General features: G+C 54.4%; 3 protein-coding genes across 3 annotated transcripts; 1 reads left to right on the forward strand and 2 right to left on the reverse strand.

Moving 5' to 3' along the window:
• Positions 1 to 6,348: 6,348 nt before the first annotated feature.
• On the forward strand, positions 6,349 to 7,080 carry J4E84_009908 (uncharacterized protein; the record flags this gene model as incomplete). Its single annotated transcript, XM_049392467.1, has 1 exon — positions 6,349 to 7,080. The coding sequence occupies one exon, from the start codon at positions 6,349 to 6,351 to the stop codon at positions 7,078 to 7,080; it is 732 nt and encodes a 243-aa protein (XP_049239874.1).
• Positions 7,081 to 11,675: 4,595 nt separating this feature from the next.
• On the reverse strand, positions 11,676 to 13,001 carry J4E84_009909 (uncharacterized protein; the record flags this gene model as incomplete). Its single annotated transcript, XM_049392468.1, has 1 exon — positions 11,676 to 13,001. The coding sequence occupies one exon, from the start codon at positions 12,999 to 13,001 to the stop codon at positions 11,676 to 11,678; it is 1,326 nt and encodes a 441-aa protein (XP_049239875.1).
• A 2,884-nt stretch (positions 13,002 to 15,885) lies between these two features.
• PKC1 (Serine/threonine kinase) lies at positions 15,886 to 19,696 on the reverse strand (the record flags this gene model as incomplete). The annotated part of the gene is made up of 7 exons (XM_049392469.1): positions 15,886 to 15,947; positions 15,998 to 16,403; positions 16,454 to 16,655; positions 16,703 to 17,873; positions 17,924 to 18,898; positions 18,946 to 19,212; positions 19,264 to 19,696. 7 exons carry the CDS (start codon positions 19,694 to 19,696, stop codon positions 15,886 to 15,888), a joined length of 3,516 nt encoding a protein of 1,171 aa, XP_049239876.1.
• Positions 19,697 to 21,411: the final 1,715 nt, after the last annotated feature.

Consider the following 21,411-nt stretch of genomic DNA (forward strand, 5'->3'; position numbering starts at 1 on the left):
ACTTCGTCCCGTCTCTTGAGGCCCAAAAAGAACAACACATTCGAACCTCATTCAAACCTCATGAAAGCATCATGTCCCGAGGTCGTTCCCACGATCACTAAACCTCTGCATCGGCGTTCAAGACCGAGAAAGCCATCTCGCATGGTGTACCATGCGAATGTTCATGTCAAGGTGTAAGAACCCAAGAAGCCCAAGCACCCCAAGAACCCTTTTCCGATTAATGATCAAGGCCTCGCCCATCCCATCCCGCCTCGCCTCCCCCCGCGCACTTCCCCCCGTTCCGACACTGACTATAGCGCGCGCGTGCAGCCTCAATCTCCGCGTTTCACTATAACTATACCTAATTCACAGATGTGAAAACTAGTCTATGCAGGAAATGGGCATGGAACTCCCTGCTTTCTGAGTACGCGATCTAGATTTCGGATTATCATCACCATTACTATGCGCATTTACACAGAAACCAGAGACTAGTCTATGCAGGAAATAGGCATGGTCTCCCTGCCTCTGAGTACGCGATTCACCTCTACATCAACTACCCATTCTACAACAGAAACCAGAAACTAGTCTATGCATGAAATAACAATGGGGCTCCCTGCTTCTAGTACATGATTTCAGCTCAGCCGCGTACTTCCAAGTGTTCTGACAACAACATGACACCTGGGCATGTCCATGGGTATGGTGAGCGGCGAGAACTCCGCGTAAGGAGCATTTACCACTTGACTACTGCGTTTATTCCAGCCCGTGCTGACCAATTTATCACTTGACCATTTCTATGGGAGAAGGAACTAGTGATGCGCGAGATGACTACGGTCTCCTTGCTTTGGATACATATTTCAGGCGGCCAGCTCACTACTTTGCCCCAGAGATACGCGAATGCGCTACATTTTGATAGTTCGAGTAGTCTGCAGTAGAGAGTAAGTCGCGTATGCGATATCATTACAAAGTCTATAATCAGGCCCAAGGTAGGACAGGGTAAGGTTCAGGCCGGTTGAGCATGGTAATCCATGCCTCAGGCCTGAGCATTTGTACTGCCGAAAAGGGAAGGAGTGCATGTGCATGAATATTGCGCGGCACTCGAAAACCTACTTTCAACACCCTGGCTCTGGATCTGATCTGGATTGAGATGCGCTCCGGAGAAATGTTGCTTAAGCGAAAAGTTTACATGGTAGCATGAGAAGGAGATAATCTACGAGTGCGGGAGCATGGTCTGTATCCGGGTTAGAAGAGTTATTGTTGAGAGTTACGAATTACGACGTAGGAGTGCATCATTCTCCACGTACCGTTGTAACAGGAGTCGCCATCACCGCGCCTCTGCCCAGCCTGATCTCCATATCCCCAGCGGAACTTTCACCCGCGACCAATCCCCCACTGACGAAAACCATCCCGCGGAAATCACAAATGACAAGGAAAGCAATCCATCCGGCAGGTGGATTTCGGGTACGCCACGGTACCGTAACAGTGACGGGCATCTCACACATGCTCAGGTGAATTTCGGGCGTTGGGGACATGCATTCTGACTCGGCATCTTGAGTCGCAGACCACGAATGAAAATAGTAGCAATTGACTACTACCCCCGGCGATGATAACGTCCAACAATGCAAGTGGGGACCGACCTTCCCGGGATCGCAAAGACTCTCCGTTCGATGTTCGGTAATTAAGCGAAAAAACGGATGTCCCGATGCAACGCGTAAGTTTTTCGCTTTCGCGTTGGGGGGCCGCGGGTTAGATTGTGGATATGCGCGGTTTGGTGGTAGGGAATCTATGAGGCGGAAGAGTGTCATGTGTAAAAGATACCAAGGAGCGCAAGGCTCAACCGAGCAAAGACAAGGGGGTTGGTTGGATCGCGGACGTGATGCAATGTGATGTGTGACACGGAGGAGATGCCCGGTAGAAGACGTCAGAGGGACGACTCGTTGCGCTCGCTTATGCCGGTCATGATGCTTGTGAGTCGGCCTCTTGCTCGGTGCAATGAGGTCAGGCTGAGTCTCGACATCGCGAAGGAATGCTGCGTGACTGTTGAGCTTTGCAGAAGGTGTGGATATTCGCTTCAGTTGCTTGGGGCGGATTCTTGGAGGTGTAACTTGATGGGGTTGTCGATGCGCGTTTCAGCTCAGCGATGCGCGGTCACGACTCGCATTATTCATGATGCGCATCATACGATGGTTTGACAGCGGACGGCTTGGTCGCTACCAGGACACATGTTGTGGGTCACGGAAACTGCGTTGACTGCAGTGGAAGTTGACCGATTATTGACAGCTACATTCCCTTGAATTGCGTAAGCTACACAAAGGATAGCATGGTCGGTATGTCGTGTGGTCAACGATGGTCCAGATCTGCCACTGTTCAAGGGATGCAATGCTGACCAACCCCAACCCCTTGCAAACCGGATACCGACCTCTTCCGGCATGCACCATGACAACTTTCAAAGGGTCCAAAGATGGCGTAATTGAATCTCGCAGAACCATGCTCCAGCGTTGTTGAGAGGTGAGATGGCGCGCGCTCGAAGGATTGGAGATCTTCATGAAGCATTGATACCGCTGCGGAGAGCCGCCCCGCACGAATGCGAACCTTGTGTTGAGTTGGGGACCTGGCGCATAATCATTACACGGTGGACCACAGAGTGCTGGGTGTGATCCTAGGGTCACTCAGTGCTGAGAGGTCGGGAGCAAAAGAAAAAGGGTTACAATGAACAGCTCCTTCCCACGTGGATTGACTTGGGTGTAGTGTAAGCGCGGGGAGGCGGGACAACCTAGCGCGACCTGTTTCTCAGGTATGCTACGGTTACTCGGCAACGGTCGACGCCTCACGGGTGGTTGGTCCGGGGCGTTCTGACCAATCGCGCAGCTTGGAGCGGGGTTTCGAGTAAGAGACCCTCATTCCGGAGCTTGCTCCTCGCTTCTGGAGGGGTCAATAGCTCCCTTGAAGGACCCTGCAATCAATGGTTGAGCTCAAGACGGCATATGTGGAATGAGAGGCGTAAAAAACTAATGTAAGCAGGAGTCTGGAGTTTGCGCGCTTGCCGTAGTTCGAACGTGGAAGTGAGAGCGACTAGACTTTGCTAAGATCGGCTATCAACCTACGAGAACACGGCTCTTTCGACACCGAATATCTTCGGAATTAGTGGCGCCACGGGACAACTGATCTCAAACCGCATCGCTTAACGGCTTTTACGTGACGTATGCTAGTTCTGTGGGTAAAACGATACTGATCGGCGATATGGGTTTGTGTTGTCCATGTCGTAGGTGTTGTGTATGAACCTTGCGATTTATGCGGGACTACTGGTGACAATACGCGTACATGATCTGGAGCTGACGATGGACTATCCAGGGTCCAATTCGTGGCCAGGAGCTTGTCCAGGGACGTCCTGGAGAGCGCTGGGCATGACTTGACTGGGTAGGAACATGTTTCCCTCTTCCTATGCGGCCAGGATGTTTCCAATTACGGTGACAGGCATCTGCACGGCGAGCAAGCGGATGTGAATGCCGCGTTGGGCTCTCGCAGTTGTACTCTACTCGATACCCATGCAGATATGCTAGGAAGAGTTTAATAGCCGATGGATATGCCCTAGGCTGGATAAACGGGAGTGATGGAGTGCCATCTATGACTTCTTGGTCACGATATCGTTGAGCACTTACAGTTCAGAGTAGCGCCAACCGTGAAAACGCTGCTCGGAGTATAGTCCAGCCACTCTCATTCGACACAGGGCGGACGACCTGCTAACGGATACTGAGTGGGGTAAATAGTTGCCAAGAATAGAGAACTGAGCTCCCTGGAAAATCGGTATACAGGCGATGTAAGGTGGGGCGCGCTTCTTTTGCGACAATGGGTTCACGATGGTATTGGCATCCAAACAGTCCGCAGTGACTATCAGTAGAGATGTGCAAGACGGCGCGAAACGGCTGTTTGGGTCAGATCAAAAGAAAATCCGAGGATGCGGGCGCAATCTGACATCCTAGACGTGTTGATCTTGTGGGGAGCTGAGGCCGCCGGACGTTGAGAGCTCTCGCGCTTGCGAAGACGCCATCAATTCATCTGCAGGGTCTTCAGGTGGGCGCATCGTCTTGCACCAATGGCAGTTGGGGCACGCAGAGAGATAGTACACGAAGAAAGATGCGCGAGCAGAGCATGCGGCGAAGAAGCAATTTGGCGTTAGCTGAACGCGGTGAGCATCTTGAGTTCCCAGATTAACGAGCAAAAAGCAGCTGCGGCAGGGGCCAAGCGCGCAGTACCGTGGAACATTTCAGGAGGATCTATGGCTGAAGACGAGGCTGGCATTGGCCAAGATCGCATCTCATCTCTCAGATGTTGGGCGGGACGATCACGAAGCACCGGGCTGGTCCACGTGGCTGCGTGGCGCCCTTGCTCCCATCAGCAAAAGGATGGAGATCGCGATGCGATACCAAAGTCGGTGAGATATTGGACACGGTATCTGCATAAGGTGCAGCCATGACAGCAGGGGACCCCTCGTGTGGCCGGCTGGTAATTTTGCGCACATGAGGCAGCATGGGATTTGGCCATCGTGAGTTTCCCGATAAGGCAGGGCGGCAGTGGGGACCGGTGCCGAATGCGAGGCGTAAGGCACGGGGCAGGAGTGACATCAGCGTTTGTAAGAGAAGATTAACGCCGGGTCAGTCGGCGGCAGGAAGGGGGACTTGGGCGGGCCCTGCATAAAACAGCGATGGGAAAAGGCCGCGCGAGGGTGGCAGAGATCGTGATTCGGGCAGCCTTGAGGGGACAAAAGGACCGGATGGGTGGTGGCCGCGCAAAGTGAAAAGAAACGAAGCAGGCTAGGGCAGGGAGATCACGTCGATGTGGTGCAAAAACTCGATGGAGGGGTTCGGTCAGTGCTGCGCGGCTGCCGTTTCGAGGACGGCGCGCAAGGTCAAGAGTCTGGCCAGAGGAGTCTATGGGGCTTTTGCCGCTAAAAAGAGCGCCAGGGGCTGTGGCTGATGGCGGGCGCCCGACGTCATCTTTTTCGCAAGAATACCGATCCCCCACCAGATGACCCGATCACTGCTTAACGTCCAGCGGGGCGCTAGGCTGCGAGCGGATAGGTCGGAACGGCTGGCAGGGATGCGTAAGCGGAGAAGACCCTGATTCTGTATTACATCAGACCTAGCGACGTTATGCCGGCGCGTTGTTTTTCGAGTACCGAATGCGCTCGAGAATGCAGACCCTGGGGCGCTGGAGGAAGCTGGTATGACAGGCTCTGACGGTCTGACGGTCTTGGTACGACTTGTCGCTGTCGATGTCGCTGCGATAGTTGCGCTGTGTAGTTCTGTGGTGTCGCGATCTGTAGTGTCGACACCATGCGACCGATGCGATACATCATTCCGATGCGCATCCCCAAACAAAACAACTGACTCTTTGACGCCGACACGCACCGGCACCAGGCCGGCGGAGGGTGCGGGTGTGAGCTGGCACAGGGCCTGTTTCTTGCCATTGGCGCCCGAAGGTCGCAGAGTTCCTTGAAACTGCCCTCGAGATCTCGATCTCTCCTGAGCAGACGGCACCTGTCCGCCGCCGTGGCATTGGCCGGCGCAGCCTGCTACCGACGGGCAATCTTGCATGGCTTTCTTTTTCTGCACCACCCATGTTGACCCATGTCGATTGCAGGACCGCTGAAGCTTCGTCCCAGCAACCCAGCAGCACGCTCCGCGGTGCATCGCACTGATTTCCACGGTGTCATGCGCTGATGCCGCTTCCTGGTCGGTCGCTCTTTCCTAGTGCGCGTCGCCTGCGAGCTGATCGCCGGCAGCCGGGGCCCCTGCCACTGCCTGGCGCTAGCGTCTTAGGGCGGACTGCACTTTCCCATCCCCACGCATGCAATTCTCAGTCCCTGATAGTGCCCTGATCCTGGGACCAGCGAACCCTGTGCTTCTGCCCTGCTTGTGCCTTGCCCAATATAACTTGCTCCCAGTCCCGCATCTGTCGTGTGGTGCTCCAGTAAGCTCTCTCCCAATTCACTCACCACGCCCGCTCCCCACCCACCAACACCTGTCTCATTGTCGTGTCGACGTCAGTCGCCTGCCTCGCACATCACTCAAACATCACCCTGTATAAAGCGCCTCAACCACCCGGCCACCACTTTCACGTGCAGCCCATCGCTCTCTCTGCGAATTTGGTCGCTCCCCCACTGGCACGTGTTTGCTCAAAATGGACGCCTTGTCCGGCAAGAATTCGACAGGTCGCAGAGTGTCATTGCTAAACGACGGCCCGGCGCCTCCTCCTCAACTTGTCCGACTTCCCTCCATCACTCCTTCCCTCCAATCCCGGACCTCCAGTTACTCATCTTCACCCCTCGCCTCACCTCCTCGCCTGGTCCGCAGCGACTCTTCCGACTCGACTATGCAGACGCCGTCGCCCATCACGCCTGACTTCTCCTACGAGCCCGGCATGGACTCGCCTGTCTTCGCGCAAAATGGCTTCTTCGTCGACCAGAAGTTCGGCGTCCCCATGCATCAATCGTCCGGCCCTCTTCCTTACCACACCAACCCTGCCCAGGCTGGCTACTTCAGGCCCGACCACATGTCTGAGCACCCTGATCAAGCGGCGATGAACGCTCGCCCCAAGAAGAACAGCTACCCGTGCCCAATGGCCAAGCAGTTTGGCTGCAACGACTTCTTCACCACCTCTGGCCACGCCGCCCGTCACGCCAAGAAGCACACTGGCAAGAAGGACGCCTTCTGCCCCGAGTGCAACAAGGCCTTCACCCGCAAAGACAACATGGAGCAGCATCGCCGCACCCACCAAAGCGGCCGCAATGCCGCCAAGGGCGGTGAGCGCGACGTCAAGAAGGCCAAACACCAGGCAAAGCGACCCAAGCCAGCCCCGCTCCAGTCTTCGACGATGCCGTCTTTGTCACAGCTTTCCATGGTTGACCCGTCGCTTCCCCTCAGCCCGTCCGGATTCTCCATGGCCCCCGCTGTTCAGTCCACCGACTCTTTCCTCGAGTTCCCCAACAGCTCTCGGTACCCCGACCCGACTGCTTACAGCTACAACCCCGCCCCCGCCCAATACGGTGGTCTTGACGCACTCGCCATCGCAGCGAGTGGTGAGAAGCGCAAGTTTGAGTCATAGTCGCTCATCTCATCTCTCTTTCACCGTTCATCTGATCACATCTCTGATCATCTCTTCGGGTCTTCTACACAGACCACACGATTTCTGGAGCGAGGCGCTTAGGGCTACGACCACGATATCATGGAGTTCAAAAGTCCGACGGAACAATAGACGCATGCCGTCATGGCTACGAACGGACCTTGGCGTTTGGGAGCAGTGCGCATCGACGCACGCATTTCTTTTCTTTCATTGTATATACTACCAATTACTTCGGTACTTGGCCGCGCACAGCCTGTGTCCTTCTTAGCGGTCTCTCCGCTCGCATCCTCATGTTGCGCAGTGTACGTGGAGGATGTCATTCGAAGATAGGGATTAGGGCTCGGAACAGGCAACATGGATACCCGCCCTTACTCAAGGGGCATCAACCTTCGATTTCTCATAGTTCAAACACATCACGCATGTCCACGGAGTAATGCCGTGGCTTCCGACAGAAAACAATACAAATAATCACTACAAACACATCTTCCACCAATCTGCGATGTGACCTGTGCTCGGGTGACTGACCTCAACAGTCGGTCTGTACCATGGGTTGTTTGGGACACAGCCGATCACCAACCTTACGGATAGCATTCACTTGCAGTTTTCACCTGCAATGGTGACGACAAGAAACGGCCGCGAACTGCGGATTGGTACCCCGCTGTCAGCTCATAGTTCGTGCCAAACGCACTATTGCCCGCTTCTCAACCATGGCACGCCAACATGTTCAGCCATACTAACATAGCGGGCGCGCCTCCGCGCTAGAATCTCTACCCCTCCAAAGCTTATGCCAGAGTCTCGTCCCATCAACACGCCACAGCGCTCTGATTCCACCGCGCCTAGAGTCAGCCCACGTCGTCCAACGGTCTCGTCCTCAACCCTTTGGCAGCGACGAAATCATCGGTAGAACCTGACGCTAGCGACCCACTAATAAAAGGCCTTTCACAACGCTGATGACCCTGCAGATCTTTTTCGAGCCTAGCTCTGAACCTTAACGATCTGCACACTGAACCCTCAGGTCCGGGAGCCCCGATTCGGAAGGACACGGCTCCAAGCCCTGTCATTGGCTCGGAAATCGTAGCTGGAGCAAACTCTATCCAAACAACATGGTCAGCTCTCCGGGGAGAGAGACGAAATTCCCCAACATTGCATCCTAGGAGTTCATTTCCTTGGCTTCGAGGGCGCGTTTTCGACTCGTCAGCCACAATGTACGTGTCGCAAGGCACCCAGCGTCGGTTGCACTGTAAATGGCGCGCCCTGGGTTACGAGTTCCGCCTTGGGAGGGACCCCACATCCGACTTGACGCCGGATCGCGGATTCCCATGCCCTCTCGGCTCACTTTCCAACGCTCCTCTGCTTTTGCATCGCAATCTGTGCCCATCGTGGAAATGCTGTCCCCACGGATGAACTGAGCGTGACATCATATGTGCATCAAACAACAGCAATCCTCTGCTTTTTGCGTCGTTCCATGTTTCGCGCGCAGTTTGCAGTATTGTTCGGGCGTACATCACGGAAGTTTGCGGATCGGCAGAGCAGGTAAGCACGTAACTGCTGCGAGGACAGGGCGCATCTGTTGCTCAACCAGCATGCACATGCAACCTGCAAAGCCAACAAAAAAGCGAAAACAAATTGGGTTTCCCCCTCCCCAACGACGATCTCGAGGCGCGCGTATGTGTGGCTGGGACGCTGGGGTCGGTCGTTTCTGCGTTTACTAAACCCGACACGGCATCTTTCGGATATAATAGCAGCGGCGCTGCGAACACGCAAACTTTGGGACCGTGACGCTGTGTCACCATCAGGCTTCCGCTGTCTCTTGCTGGTAAAGTCTGTCTGTGGCCCTGCCGCGGCTACAGCGGGCCAACTTACTGGTTCTACGATATGACTATGGAGTATGTACCTTTTTACTTTTTTTTATCTGGAGAAGATAAGGTTTACCTCGCGGATGTGACCTCTCGCATCTTCTGGAGCGAGGTGGTTAGTGGAAACGCTACGGCTATACAAGAGGAGGTAACAACTAGGTTTGCGGACTACAGTCATCGATTTCTTGCTTTCTAACTCGGAGTATCAGCCTCTTTGTTGCCTGTTCTGCCTAATCTCGTTTTCGTTGACGGGCAAAGTTGCCCGTTGGCGATTGCGTCCATGCATGTCAGACTGGACATTCCACCTCATGCCACTGCGGCTTTCAGGGCTCGTTGCGAGGGCAGAGAGTTGGATGCGGTGGTTGCGTATGGTTGCACGGTAGCCACGCATTCGCTAAACACAACATACTGCAGTGTCGTACCACCCGACTCGCTACACCCAACACTCTTCAGTATACCTTTATAGTAGTACCCCATGTCTCTCCCTTACCCAGGTACTCGCACAGCAGCACGCCTTTAAGCCCTCGTCCCGCTCTGTACAACATTGGACGCGAGCTGCGAGGATGGGGACTGGCCCCACTGCGGGATGCTGCTGTCGTGAGACGTTCGTTTATCTGCCTGCAGATCTCAAGATGACTGAGACAGCGTGGCCTGGCTCCAGTAGGCGAGTCTGCGGGGGGAGATGAGATGCATGGTCGGGTCTTTTGATGTTGTGCATCTTGTGCGATGGATGTGTGCAGGCCGCCATTTGCTGTGTATACGGTAAGGGTGTTGGCGGGTTTGCCGCCTTCCCCGTTCCCTGCTCCCTGGCTCGGGGAAAGTGAGGAAGGGTATTTCCAGGGTAAGTAGGGTGATGTGGAGCTGGCGGGGATGATATGTTCGTTCCATGCTCCCCTGCCGAGAGGATGATGCGGCAGAGGTCACTGACGTCTCTTCCCTCTTGCTTCAATAGTATGCAGAGTGTTACTGTCCCTTCTATCCCCACGTTGCTCAAGTTACAGGGCTTGCACAAGTATGCGAGAGGAGCAGCGAGATACTGAAGTTTTCGGTTTCTTACGTCGCACCAGATTAACGCCATGTGCTCATGTCGCACCGGGGACGTGGGCGCGAGGGACGGCCGCTTGGTCCTACGTCGTGCAGTCTCACAACACGAGAAGCCCATTTTGTTTCCACGGCCCTGTGTAGAGCTCGGCTTGCATGTTCGATACGTTTAACAGTAGAGGAATACATACCTTAGTTGTCACTCAGAAGAGCTACCAAAAAATGTAGCGTACGTGAAACATCAAATGAATGAGAGATCAAGCGCAGTCCCAACCCTGAGAGACACAATTCCTCCATAAACGCGAGTTGAGACACTCATTAAATGCACGCCAACCACACAGAAACCCTACACAAAGTAAGCAGACACTCATCATCCCACAACATCCCGACCCACCCCAATCCCCTCTTCTCTTCTCTTCCCAAAGCAACAAAATCTCGCCCCGTACCACAGCCCAAGACAACAGTACAGCGCCCACCGACCTGTCATTTCCAAACTCGATCTTACAACCTGCAAGCCATAGACCGTCTGAGCCTGCGACTCAGGGTCTCTACGCCGTGTCACTATGGCTGATACATGATTGTGCTTAGGTGCAGGAATATGGTATGTTGCGCCTAGGCGAACGGGAAGACACGACATGCGTGCTCACGGTGATCTGCTGTACATGTATAACTGGTGGAGGCTTTAGCCACCGGGCTGTAGGGAGTGTAGTTGTGAGATGCGAAGTGGGTTTGCATTGCGGGAGCTGTTTGTCTATGTTCAATGTTCGAGGAGTGGGATTCCGATTATTAGAAGGGTAATGTCGCTACGTGCGTTGGCGGAAAGGAAGATATCACTGCTGGAGGTGAATGCGTTCTCAGATATCACATGTGTGTTCAGTTTTCAGCTATACAAAGCCTTTCGCATTTTTACTTCAACAATAGAGTTCAGTATAAATGCGCCTAGCATTCTGATGTAGTAAAATACGCCGTGTCCAAGACCCTACGAACCTACTTCTGCGCACACATAGCCCAGTCAAAGCTCCATGGCTTAGTTACCATGGAGTACCAAGAATCACATGAGAAGACAGTCTCACCAGTAAAAAGGGTAATGCAGAATAAACTTTGAAAATGTCTTACACACTGCACATGCACGAAGCTGACAACTGACAGGTGTAACTAGCGACAACTCAGAATTATCGTCTCGCTACCCTTATTCTTCTGCCCTGCATGCACGCGGTGCAACATTCGCTTCCGAGACCCCTTCTCTTCTAGTCTAGTAGTGTAAGACGCGTGTTCCCGCCTCTGTAACCAAGACAAACGTAACAGCGCGAGCGAGGGTATAACGAAGCCATGGTAGTAGGAAGCAGGTAAAGACGAAACAAGCAGCCCGTACGTCGTGGCAGATGGCTACTTTTAGCATCGAGAGCATGGGTGAGAAAAGGGTTCAGTACGCGTGCGTGTGTGACTAGTGTTGATGCAAAACACTGACACGGCAGTCTCGCTGCGGCCCGTCAACCATGCACGTCGCCCGTAACTTTTCTCAACAGCATATGTCTTCGCGGCCGCACATGTGAGCGCCTGCAGCTACTTCCCGAACACGAACCAGGAATCCGGAGGCGAGACTGCCTATCGTGCAATGTCAGGGCCCAACCATTATCAGCGCTTGAGTCGGGTGTCTTTGCATGATGGGTGCTGCGTCTCTCATGTGAACTTCGCCATGTTTACATATCGTGCGAAGCTGTGGTCCTCGCTTTGGTCGACGCCGCGGTCGTTGACTGCCTGCCTGTATCGCTCTTTTAGGCCGTTTTCTGGATCATCTGAGTCCATCTCGTCCTCGTAGTCTAGGTCTTCGTCCATCATGCCGGCTTCGTCGGAGTTTTCTGCATCGCTGACCGTCTCGGGCTCTTCTTTTCGCGGCTTTCTCTTTGGTTTTGCGCCCGCGCCTCCTACCTTCATGTCCTTCATCATCTTGTCCAACTCTCGCTCACGTGTCGCCTTCTTCTCTTGCTCCCTTTCCGCCCGACGTCGCTCAAGCTCGGGTTTGTAGTCGCGCTCAAACTCTTCTTTCTTTTCCTGCACGCCCTTGAAGAATTCATCCATGCCGTCACCGGTCATAGCACTAACGCCCACAACACTGAGATGCTTGTAGAATTCCTCCAGTACCAGTGACATGCTGTTCAGCAGACTGCCCATGTATCCACTTCCTCCGCCCATGCCTTCACCACCAAAGCTGCCACCCTCTTCCTCATTGCGTAGGGCGGTTTGGAAGGCCTCGAAGTCGGTCATCCAATCCTTCGCGAACTGGGCGTCTTGCGCGTCGGTCTTGTTGAAGACAAGTATCATGGGCAATTTTGTCTTGTAGAGAATGGAGCAGGCGTAGAGCATGTTCGACATGAAGGTGCTTGTGCTAGTTGTGCGCGGTGTATCGATGATGTATGCGATGACGGTGGGGAATGTGCTGGCTAAACTCGAAAGCAGAATCTCTCCACTTGCCGACCAGACGAAGACCTCAATCTGCCCTGGCGTGTCCACGAGGATGTGTTTGACCTGCGGTTGTTGGGCCGGCGCTGCCTGTTTATCCTTGCCCCCACTTGTCATGAATTCGACTGTACTTTGCTCTGGCTCCTTCACTGGCGCTGGTGGCTGCGTTCGCTTTTCCAACAGACCAATGACCTGATCGATCTTTGTGCTGAACAGGTTCAAGCTCGTCAAGATACCGCCGTTGGGTCCTAGGTTGAACTGCTTCATGACCTCCTTGTAGTTGACACTGTCTCGGATGTCGATGTTGGGCGTGAACGGGACATGGTGGACGGCGGGGTCGAGGTTGATGATGTACGGGGGTGTCGGGGAGGCTTTGGAGACGGAGGGTTCGCTTTGAGTCGGGTCGGGATGAGTGTAGAGATGTGAAACAAGGCGCTGCATGAAGGTGGTCTTGCCGCTACCAGCCATGCCCACGCAGACAATCGAAACGGGCTTGTTCGAACTGGCGGCAGGCGCAGAGCCCTCTGGTGCCTTTGCGGAGGACATTGCGGAAGTTGTGCGCGTGTTTTGTAGACGATCGAGGGGTGAGAGTGAAGTTTCGGAGAAAGAGTGGTAAAGTGACAGCGGTCTATCGGGGGGAAACGCGTGATGCTTTGTAAGGAGGGTCAGGTAAAGCAACGTTGTTGACAGCGGGTTGTAGAGAGTTGTTCTAGAAATTCTTAGGCGGGGCGGACGCGCGCTAGGGAATCCGCCGCGGTGATGTCAGGCCCGAGCTTTCGAATCTGTCTCCAAACTTTCCTCTCGCGACAAGTCTATCAACACCAATCGACCTAGTATCACCGCCAACATGGGCCTGGAAGACTTCGAAAAGGAACTCGCGCAGGGCAAGAAGAAGGACGACAAGAAAAAGCGCGATCGAAGCAGAAGTCGCGACAGACACCACAAGCACCGCTCATCGCGCCATCACGACGACGACCGAGACGAGCGCCACCGTCACAAGCGATCGCGACACCATCGCGAAACCTCGGAAGAGCGCGCGCGGAGGAAAAGGCGTGAGAGAAGCGAGAATGACGACCGGTCGCGACGGAAGCACAAGGAACCCGCATCGAGCGACGAGGAAGACCGGTTGACGCGAAAACGCAAGTCGCGACACTACGAGGAAGATGAGTCGTCAGGAGATGAGATACCCCAGGAGAAGGACTACGCGCCACCAGACGACGATATCCTCGACCAACAGCTCGAAGACGCGGCGAATGCAGACCTGCAACGCGACGACTGGATGAAGGCGCCTTCTTCTATGGACGTCGAATACGTGCAGCGCAAGAATAAGGAGGAGAAGGCTACCTATGTGAAGGCGTCGGATGAGGGTCAACCTGCGCTTAAGATGCATCACGCGGAGCTTAACCGTCATATAAGGGACGCCAATGACCAGGAGGCCGTCGCTGAAGAACCCGCGCAAAGAGAAGTCAGCTACACATTCGGTGACTCGGGTGCACAATGGCGCATGACGAAACTGAAGGGCATCTACCGAAACGCGGAAGAATCAGGACGAAGTGTGGAAGAAATAGCCATGGAGAAGTATGGCGATCTACGCGACTTTGACGAGGCGCGCGAGGAGGAGATTGAGCTGGACCGCAGAAAGATGTATGGGCAAGACTACGTCGGAAAAGAGAAGCCATCCGGCGAGCTCTTCGAAGAACGCAGACTTAACGCAGGCATCCACAGGCCGTCTCGCGAGTCGCATGAACCTTCAGAGCTACCCCAAGGCGAAGCAGTGCAAGATCCCCAACCAGCAACGAACACTGTCATGCTCAGCCAGACCGAGCTGAACAGGCTAAAAGCCCAGATGATGAAGGCAAAGATGAAGAAGGCGCCCGAAGCACCCCAACTGGAAGCTGAATACAACGCCGCCCTAGCCGGCAATTCAACCTCCCAAAACCGCGACGTCGTCGTCCTAAACGCAATGGACAACCGCATGCTAGCCGGTGGCCGACAAGGCGAAGTCATCGCCCTAACCAACAAACGCGGCACGGAGCGCGGCCTCGTCAAAGAGAACGAAGAAATGACCATCGACGACATGGTCCGACAAGAACGACGCACCAAAAACCAAGCCGGCGGCGAAGGCGCCCTGCTCGCCGAAAAGATAGCCAAAGACAGCAAATTCGACAACGACCTCGATTACATCGACGACAACGCGACCAAACTCGCCGCGCGCGCCCCCAAATCCTCCATCAACCTGCGCAACGCCGCGATTCAGGACTACACCAAAATGAACCGCATCCTCGACGCCTGCCCCCTCTGCCACCACGAAGACAAGTCCCCACCCCAACCCCCCATCGCCCCCATCATCAGCCTCGCAACCCGCGTCTTCCTGACCCTCCCCACCGAACCTGAAATCAGCACAGGCGGCGCCGTCATAGTCCCCATCCAGCACCGCACCAACCTGCTCGAATGCGACGACGACGAATGGGACGAAATACGCAATTTCATGAAGTGCCTCACACGCATGTACCACGACCAAGGCCGCGACGTCGTCTTCTACGAAAACGCCGCGTTTCCCGGTCGCAAAGGACATGCGGCGCTCAACGCCGTGCCTATACCGTATGAACTAGGTGACACGGCGCCTGCGTTTTTCAAAGAAGCGATCCTCGAGTCTGCGAGCGATTGGACGCAGCATAAACCGCTTATTGATACGCAGAAGGCGAGTCGGAGTGGGCTTGGGAAACAGGCTTTTCGAAGGAGTCTGGCGAAGGAGATGCCGTATTTTCATGTTTGGTTTGAGTTGGATGGGGGGCTGGGGCATATTGTGGAGGATGAGAGGGCGTGGCCGAGGGGCGATTTGTTTGCGAGGGAGGTGTTGGGCGGGATGTTGGATGTGGGTGTTGAGGTTGTGAAGAGGCAGGGGAGGTGGGTCAAGGGGGATCGGAGGGTTGAGGGATGGAGGAAGGGGTGGAGGAAGTTTGATTGGACGAGGGTGCTTACTGAGGGTCAGTAGGTGGACTTGATTGTCTGTCTACTTGAGGTTGGATGTAACAAAGATAGGATGTGTTCTCAAATCGAAGGCATTTGTTTCGTCTATCCTGTAATGTCGATTGCCCATGCAAAATCATTATCGCTTGCTCGCTCCCAAACATCTCCCATCACACACTACTACACTACACCACAACGATCCAACCCCCTCGAGCTGAACATACCCATGCGTGATTATACCCTTCCCCTCCGTTCGTTCACTCAAGAGATTATTACGCTTAGCACGCTGCGCTTTTCATGCTAATAACATACGTACGGGTGCATTACTGCCCCTCCCCCTCCACCGCCCCTTCGTCGCCAAGGCAGGTTGTTGAGCACGCTAACCACACAAAAGCAAAAGGAACAACCCATTTTCCCAAACGAAAGCCTAGGGTATCAGAAGTGTAAGGCAAGGCAAGCTTTAGGCGAAATCAGCCGAGTACGAGAAGCCACGGAATTCTTCCTGCATGGCTTGTGAAAGCACTGCATGTGTTGTTAGCAAAAGCACATATATACATGGTTGGAGAACGTACCAGACTGCACAGGCGTAAGCACAGGTGTGACGCTTGTGAACTCGGTGTCGAAGTTGCTAGTATCCGTTGGGCTTGTAATCTGTGGCGTAAATGGCGGTTGCACTCGCTTGTGGTAGATATCGTCCCAGTTGATGTTCCTGAAGAAAGCATGTGACATGATCTCTTGCGCATCGGTCGGTCCGGATCCAAGACGCATCTCAGGCTCACGAGTGAGCAGTTTCTGGAGGATAGATACCGAGTCGCGCGGCATGTGAATGGGGTAGAGGGGTTCGTCGGCAAGAATGGCGTCGTAGATTTCATCTTCGTCTTCACCACGGAAGGGTGACTGCTGGAGAAGCATCTGGTAGATGAGCACACCAAAGGCCCACCAGTCAACGGCTCGGCCGTACTTCTTGTCAAGAAGGATCTACAAACTTGTGTTAGTGACTTGACTTTGTGATGATGGACGAGACTTACCTCTGGTGCCATGAATTCGGGGGTACCACAGAAGGTGCTGGTAGTTGATCCATACCACATCTCCTCCTTGCATAACCCGTAATCACCAATCTTGATGTGTCCATCTAGCGTGAGCAGAATGTTATCCAATTTCAGATCACGGTAGATGACGCCGTTCTCGTGGAAGTACTTCAGTGCAAGGCAGACTTCGGCAGCATAGAACCTGTGAACATGTTAGCGGTTGCCCTTTTGATGATGATCATAACGTACTGAGCGCGCTTCGTGCCGAATTGGCCTCTCTGAATGTGCAACATCAAGTCACCACCACTAATGTACTCCATGACGAAGTACACACGGGTCTCGGTCTGGAAACAAGCGTGCAAACTCAAGAGGAACGGATGCCTCTCCTTGTTCGCGATCAAGAAGACTCGCTTCTCTGAGCGTGTGCTTTCCACTTCGTCGTTTTCAATGATAAACTCTTTCTTCAGGACCTTAATAGCGTAGAGCTGCTTGGTGCTCTTCGTCTCTGCCAACATGACCTTTCCAAAGTTACCCTTACCCAGGACTGCAAGGAAGTTGAAGTGGTCCAGGCCTATCCTCTTTCCAGTTCCTTGTGTGTTCGCTGCCGGTGTGACCTTCTTGCCTGGTGCTTCTATTACCGCCGATGGGGGTTGTTTTGCGGGCGCGGATGGTTCTTGCATCTTCGGTTGCGAAGGAGGCGCTTGTTGCTGGTGCTGGGGTTGCGCCTGTGGCGATGGCTGTGGTAGAGCGTATGAAGACTTCTGTGGATAGTTGGGCATCGCTGCGGGTTGTTGATGGCTCGGTGGGTAGCTCGGAATGTTGGCATATGCCGATGGATCGTAGGTGGCCGATTGAGGGGCTTGCTGTTGTGGTATGCGTTGATCTGCTGGGTATCCACTACCTGACGTCCTTCCGCCCGATGGCGCATAGTCCGTGTTACTGCGGCCATATGCAGGTTGAGCTGTGGTTTTGTTCATCGCGGCTGCAGCCGCAGCGACCGAGGATTGAGTGCGTGGGCCCGACGAAGGTCTTGAGCCTGCAGTAGGCGATGTGGGAGCCGCGCCAGAGCTGGATCCAGAGAATGAGGCTCTTGCCGCATCGATTGACGCCGCCGATGTGGCATAGGATTGTTGTCGTGGAGGGCCAGGCGGAGGACTCATCTGCTCTTTTCCGTAAGAGTACCTGTCGGATTGAGCTTGGTCTTGACCGGGCTGACCTGGAGATTGAGGTTGCGCTGGTGGCAGAGGTTTTGCTGGCTTGTCCGGTCGCAGGGTCCGTCCGCTCATGCCTGGGCCCGACGATGATTGTCCTCTTCTCGTCCTCTTGATTTCCATCAAAATCTGATTAGCCACTTCCATTGACATACCGCAGAAGTCAGGTACGAAGTGAACGCAGTGAGCGTGACAGGTGAGACCACATTCTGAATCACCGTTAGTGAGGTTTGCAAATCGGAATAGTAGGTCCACTCACCATTGCACTTCTTGGTTTGTTTCCGACCAAGTGGCAGGACGTAACCGCAGTGACAGCACCAGTTGGCACCCATGTTGGAAAAGTTCTCGAAGCGATGAGGAATGCGGTGGTTGAGCTTGGCCTCGTCTGGGTCGGTTTCGGCGTTGGACTGAGTGATGCACTTGGTAACAACCTTGGGGTAGCACTTCTTGTGACACGTGTAGTTGCAGTCCGAGCATTGCATACCGGCGGCATACTTGAGGAACTCACCACAGAGCGCACAACGCATAACGTTGTAGAACTGCTGCTGGACGAACTTGTGTCCGTATTGCTCGACGACGTCTTCTTTACGCTGACGAACGGCACCTTTACGGCCAAGACCAAGATCGAAGGGTTGCTTGTTGCCGGTGTTTTTGGCGAAGGACATGGTGAGGTGGATGCGACCAACCGGCTCCAGTGAGAACCAGTCATCAATCATAACGGGTCCTGTTTGAGGTTGGGGACCTCCCGGTCTCGCGCCAGCAGGTCCAGGACCTCCAGCACCGGCGCCTGCAAAGTTCTGCCCTGGCGGAGGCTGGAACTGCATGTCGGGCTGAATGCCGGCTGCAGCTCCTCCCATCTTGTCAGCAGCCACCCAGCCTGAGTTGGCGAGCTCCGTCTCGATCTTCTTCCTTCGCATTTCTTCGGCGATGTCTGATATGCGGACCCACAACATGCCGATGGGCAGAAGGTGGTCGCCCGTCTTGTCGTATACGGTAATCTCGATCTCGTTCGCCTTGTCGATGGCGAAGTCGTGAACTTCGTCGACCCAGCGGTCGTTTCGGGTGGGCTTTGTGCGACCCTTGATTGAGTCTTCGACTTTGATGTTGACGAATGTTTCCGGGCCTCGACTAAAGCGCCCAGTAGCTGCGTGATCGACATCGGCGACGGCATGTACGCGGAGGGAGAGGTGGCCGCTCAAAGGTTTTCTTTGACTCGGAATGTTCAAACTGTCATCTGGGCATAATCAGCATGTGGCAACACACAGTATCGTTGGGACTTACCGTCGCCATCGGCGTCGCCCTCAATGTCGACGTGAAGATCCTCATAACGCTTCAATGAGTGCTTCAACAGCTGGATCTTCTGGTTACTCTCGATGCGCTTGGCTTCTGCATCTGCCTTGCTCTTGCGGTCGCCTTCCATTTGGTATAACCGCACCATCTTCTCGATTCCATCCTTGTACTGCTTTTCGACACTGAGCTTGAATTCGAGCTGGGACAGCATGAGCTGGATGCGGGGACCGAGATGCGGGGTATCATATTTGATGAGGTCTGCGCGTGTTAGCTGAATAGATTACTGACGTATGCAGCAGATGTATGTACCCAGTTTGCTGAAGTTCGGTCGCTTGTTGGGCGCGCCGGGAGCTGGCGGGGCATATGGCGCACGAGGAGGCTGCAGAGCTTGCCCTCCGCTGAGCTGGCTGTACTGGCTTTCAGGGCCGCCATAGGCTCCCTGTTCTTGCACATAGCCGTTCCAGCCGTCTTTCGGGGGAGGAGTCAAAGGGTTGTTGGGGCCGCGGCCTGGTTGCAAACTCATGTTCTCCATGCCTGTAGAGGTTCTCTGCACGTCCAGGTCCCGCAGCTTCGACTCAAAGTAGTCAATGTTCCGGCGGCCGTCCTTGATCTGTCCATCGAGGCGGGAAAGCACGGCCGGGTTGTTGGTCGACTGGCGCATGGCATTGGCGGCGTTGATGAGGGCCCTTTCACGGTCGATTTTGCGTTGCACATTGGCAACGGTCTCGTCGACGTTCGCCATGGCGGCGGTCGTCTACGGCAGGTGAGCGCGGAGGGCGTCAGGAGATTTCTTCACCGACAGAGGCGACGGCGTGACCAGGTGCCCAGCGGTGGTGGGCTGCGAGGGATGCGTCGGCGCTCGGGCAGGCAGCCGTGACGTAAGCAGCTTCTGCGCGCAAGCAACAGCCAGTCCAACGCGTCGTCGGCGGCGGCGGCAGGGAGGTCGCGTAGGTGAGGTTGGCGGGCGACAATGGCGGAGTCGTCGTGCTGTGGTGATGTCGTTGGGCGAACAGCGATTTAGCTCACGCATAGGGTGGCTTAGCGGAGCCCCACTTTCCCCCTCTTCGTCGAGTGGCGTCGGGAAAGGGTTAAGTGCCGCTGTCTATCAAAAGCCGCGGGTGCTGTTTGGCGTCGTCGGGCGCGAGTACGAGACAGCAGAGGTGATGACGGCGACTGTCTGGGCGGCCGTGGCTGTTGGTGGGGAAAAGACTAACAGGCAGGCAGCATGGCGGGGTGAACTCTCAACACCGTCTCACAAGGGTTCCATGGAATCAGGCTTATTGCCCTGCTTCAGTCATACCACTTTGCCTTCTCGCATCCTCTCGACCACATCCCGAATTCTTATCTTTGTTGAAGGCAGGTGCGCATGACGCCCGCCCGATTGGGCACCGACGCCCTGACATGTGCGACCTGATCTGACTGTGCGAGGCTTGTTTTCACCCAAACTTCCTCCATCACTCCTTGCACAACTCTCTGAAACCTTCATCACACCGTCCACCACGTCTTGCGCGTCAAGAACTGAGAGCGCTGATGTCGGTACGCATGTTCCCGTTGTATCGCATGAATACGCGCTCCATCGACTGCTACCCCATCAGTTCGCTCACGCCAAGTACGCGTCGTACTTACTTATGCTAATCCTAGCTTGATACGTGCGCGAGATGTTCGACACATTGCTTTTCCCGCACTCAGGATATGTGCATAATCGCGTTGACCTATAGCCAATGTTGACCGCTTCTGCTACCAGCCAGTGAAGCTAATGTACCGTATAGTGACAACAATCGTTCACCTGGCATCGGAAGCCAATGAAAGCAACGGGATATTCGCAACATTGCGTAATAGACAAACATCGAGTCAACATGGAAAAGCCGGCCTTCAAGTTGATGTTGCTACATGCGTCTAGCGAGATCGTGTACGCTGACCGATCCAAGAGCGAATAGGCATGGTCATGTGCACAGCCTCGTGCCAACACACATTTTACCTCGAAGTCATCGCTGCCTACTTTCACATCACCTCTGGAAGACGACATACACCCTAAAACTGTGCACAGAACATACCTATTACACCCACTCCAATTGCCTGTACTAAAGCTATCGAAGTGATCGCTTCGATTGTTCGGCATACATCACTCGCTCTCACACATCAATAGCGAGGCGCAACAACCGTGTAGACTACATCTTCGACTCATTCGAAGCCCAAACCTATTATCTATCATGTCTTCGGCGATCTCGGAGATTCTCGATCGCATCCCACCGTTCAAGCACATTCCTCTCGATCATACGCAGCCTTCCATCCGAATCATAAACGTACTACCGAATCTATCCCCAGAAGGCCTAGTGCAATGCACTCTTACGCACGGGAGTACTGACGACGATTACACATGTTTATCCTACACTTGGGGTGAAGAAGGCACGGCGTGCTCAATCCTTATGGACCATCAGCTATTCTCTGTTAGACAGA

The sequence above is a fragment of the Alternaria hordeiaustralica genome (genome assembly GCF_023758085.1).
Source record: "Alternaria hordeiaustralica strain BMP 2776 chromosome Unknown scaffold_33, whole genome shotgun sequence".
Taxonomy (NCBI): Eukaryota; Fungi; Ascomycota; class Dothideomycetes; order Pleosporales; family Pleosporaceae; genus Alternaria; species Alternaria hordeiaustralica.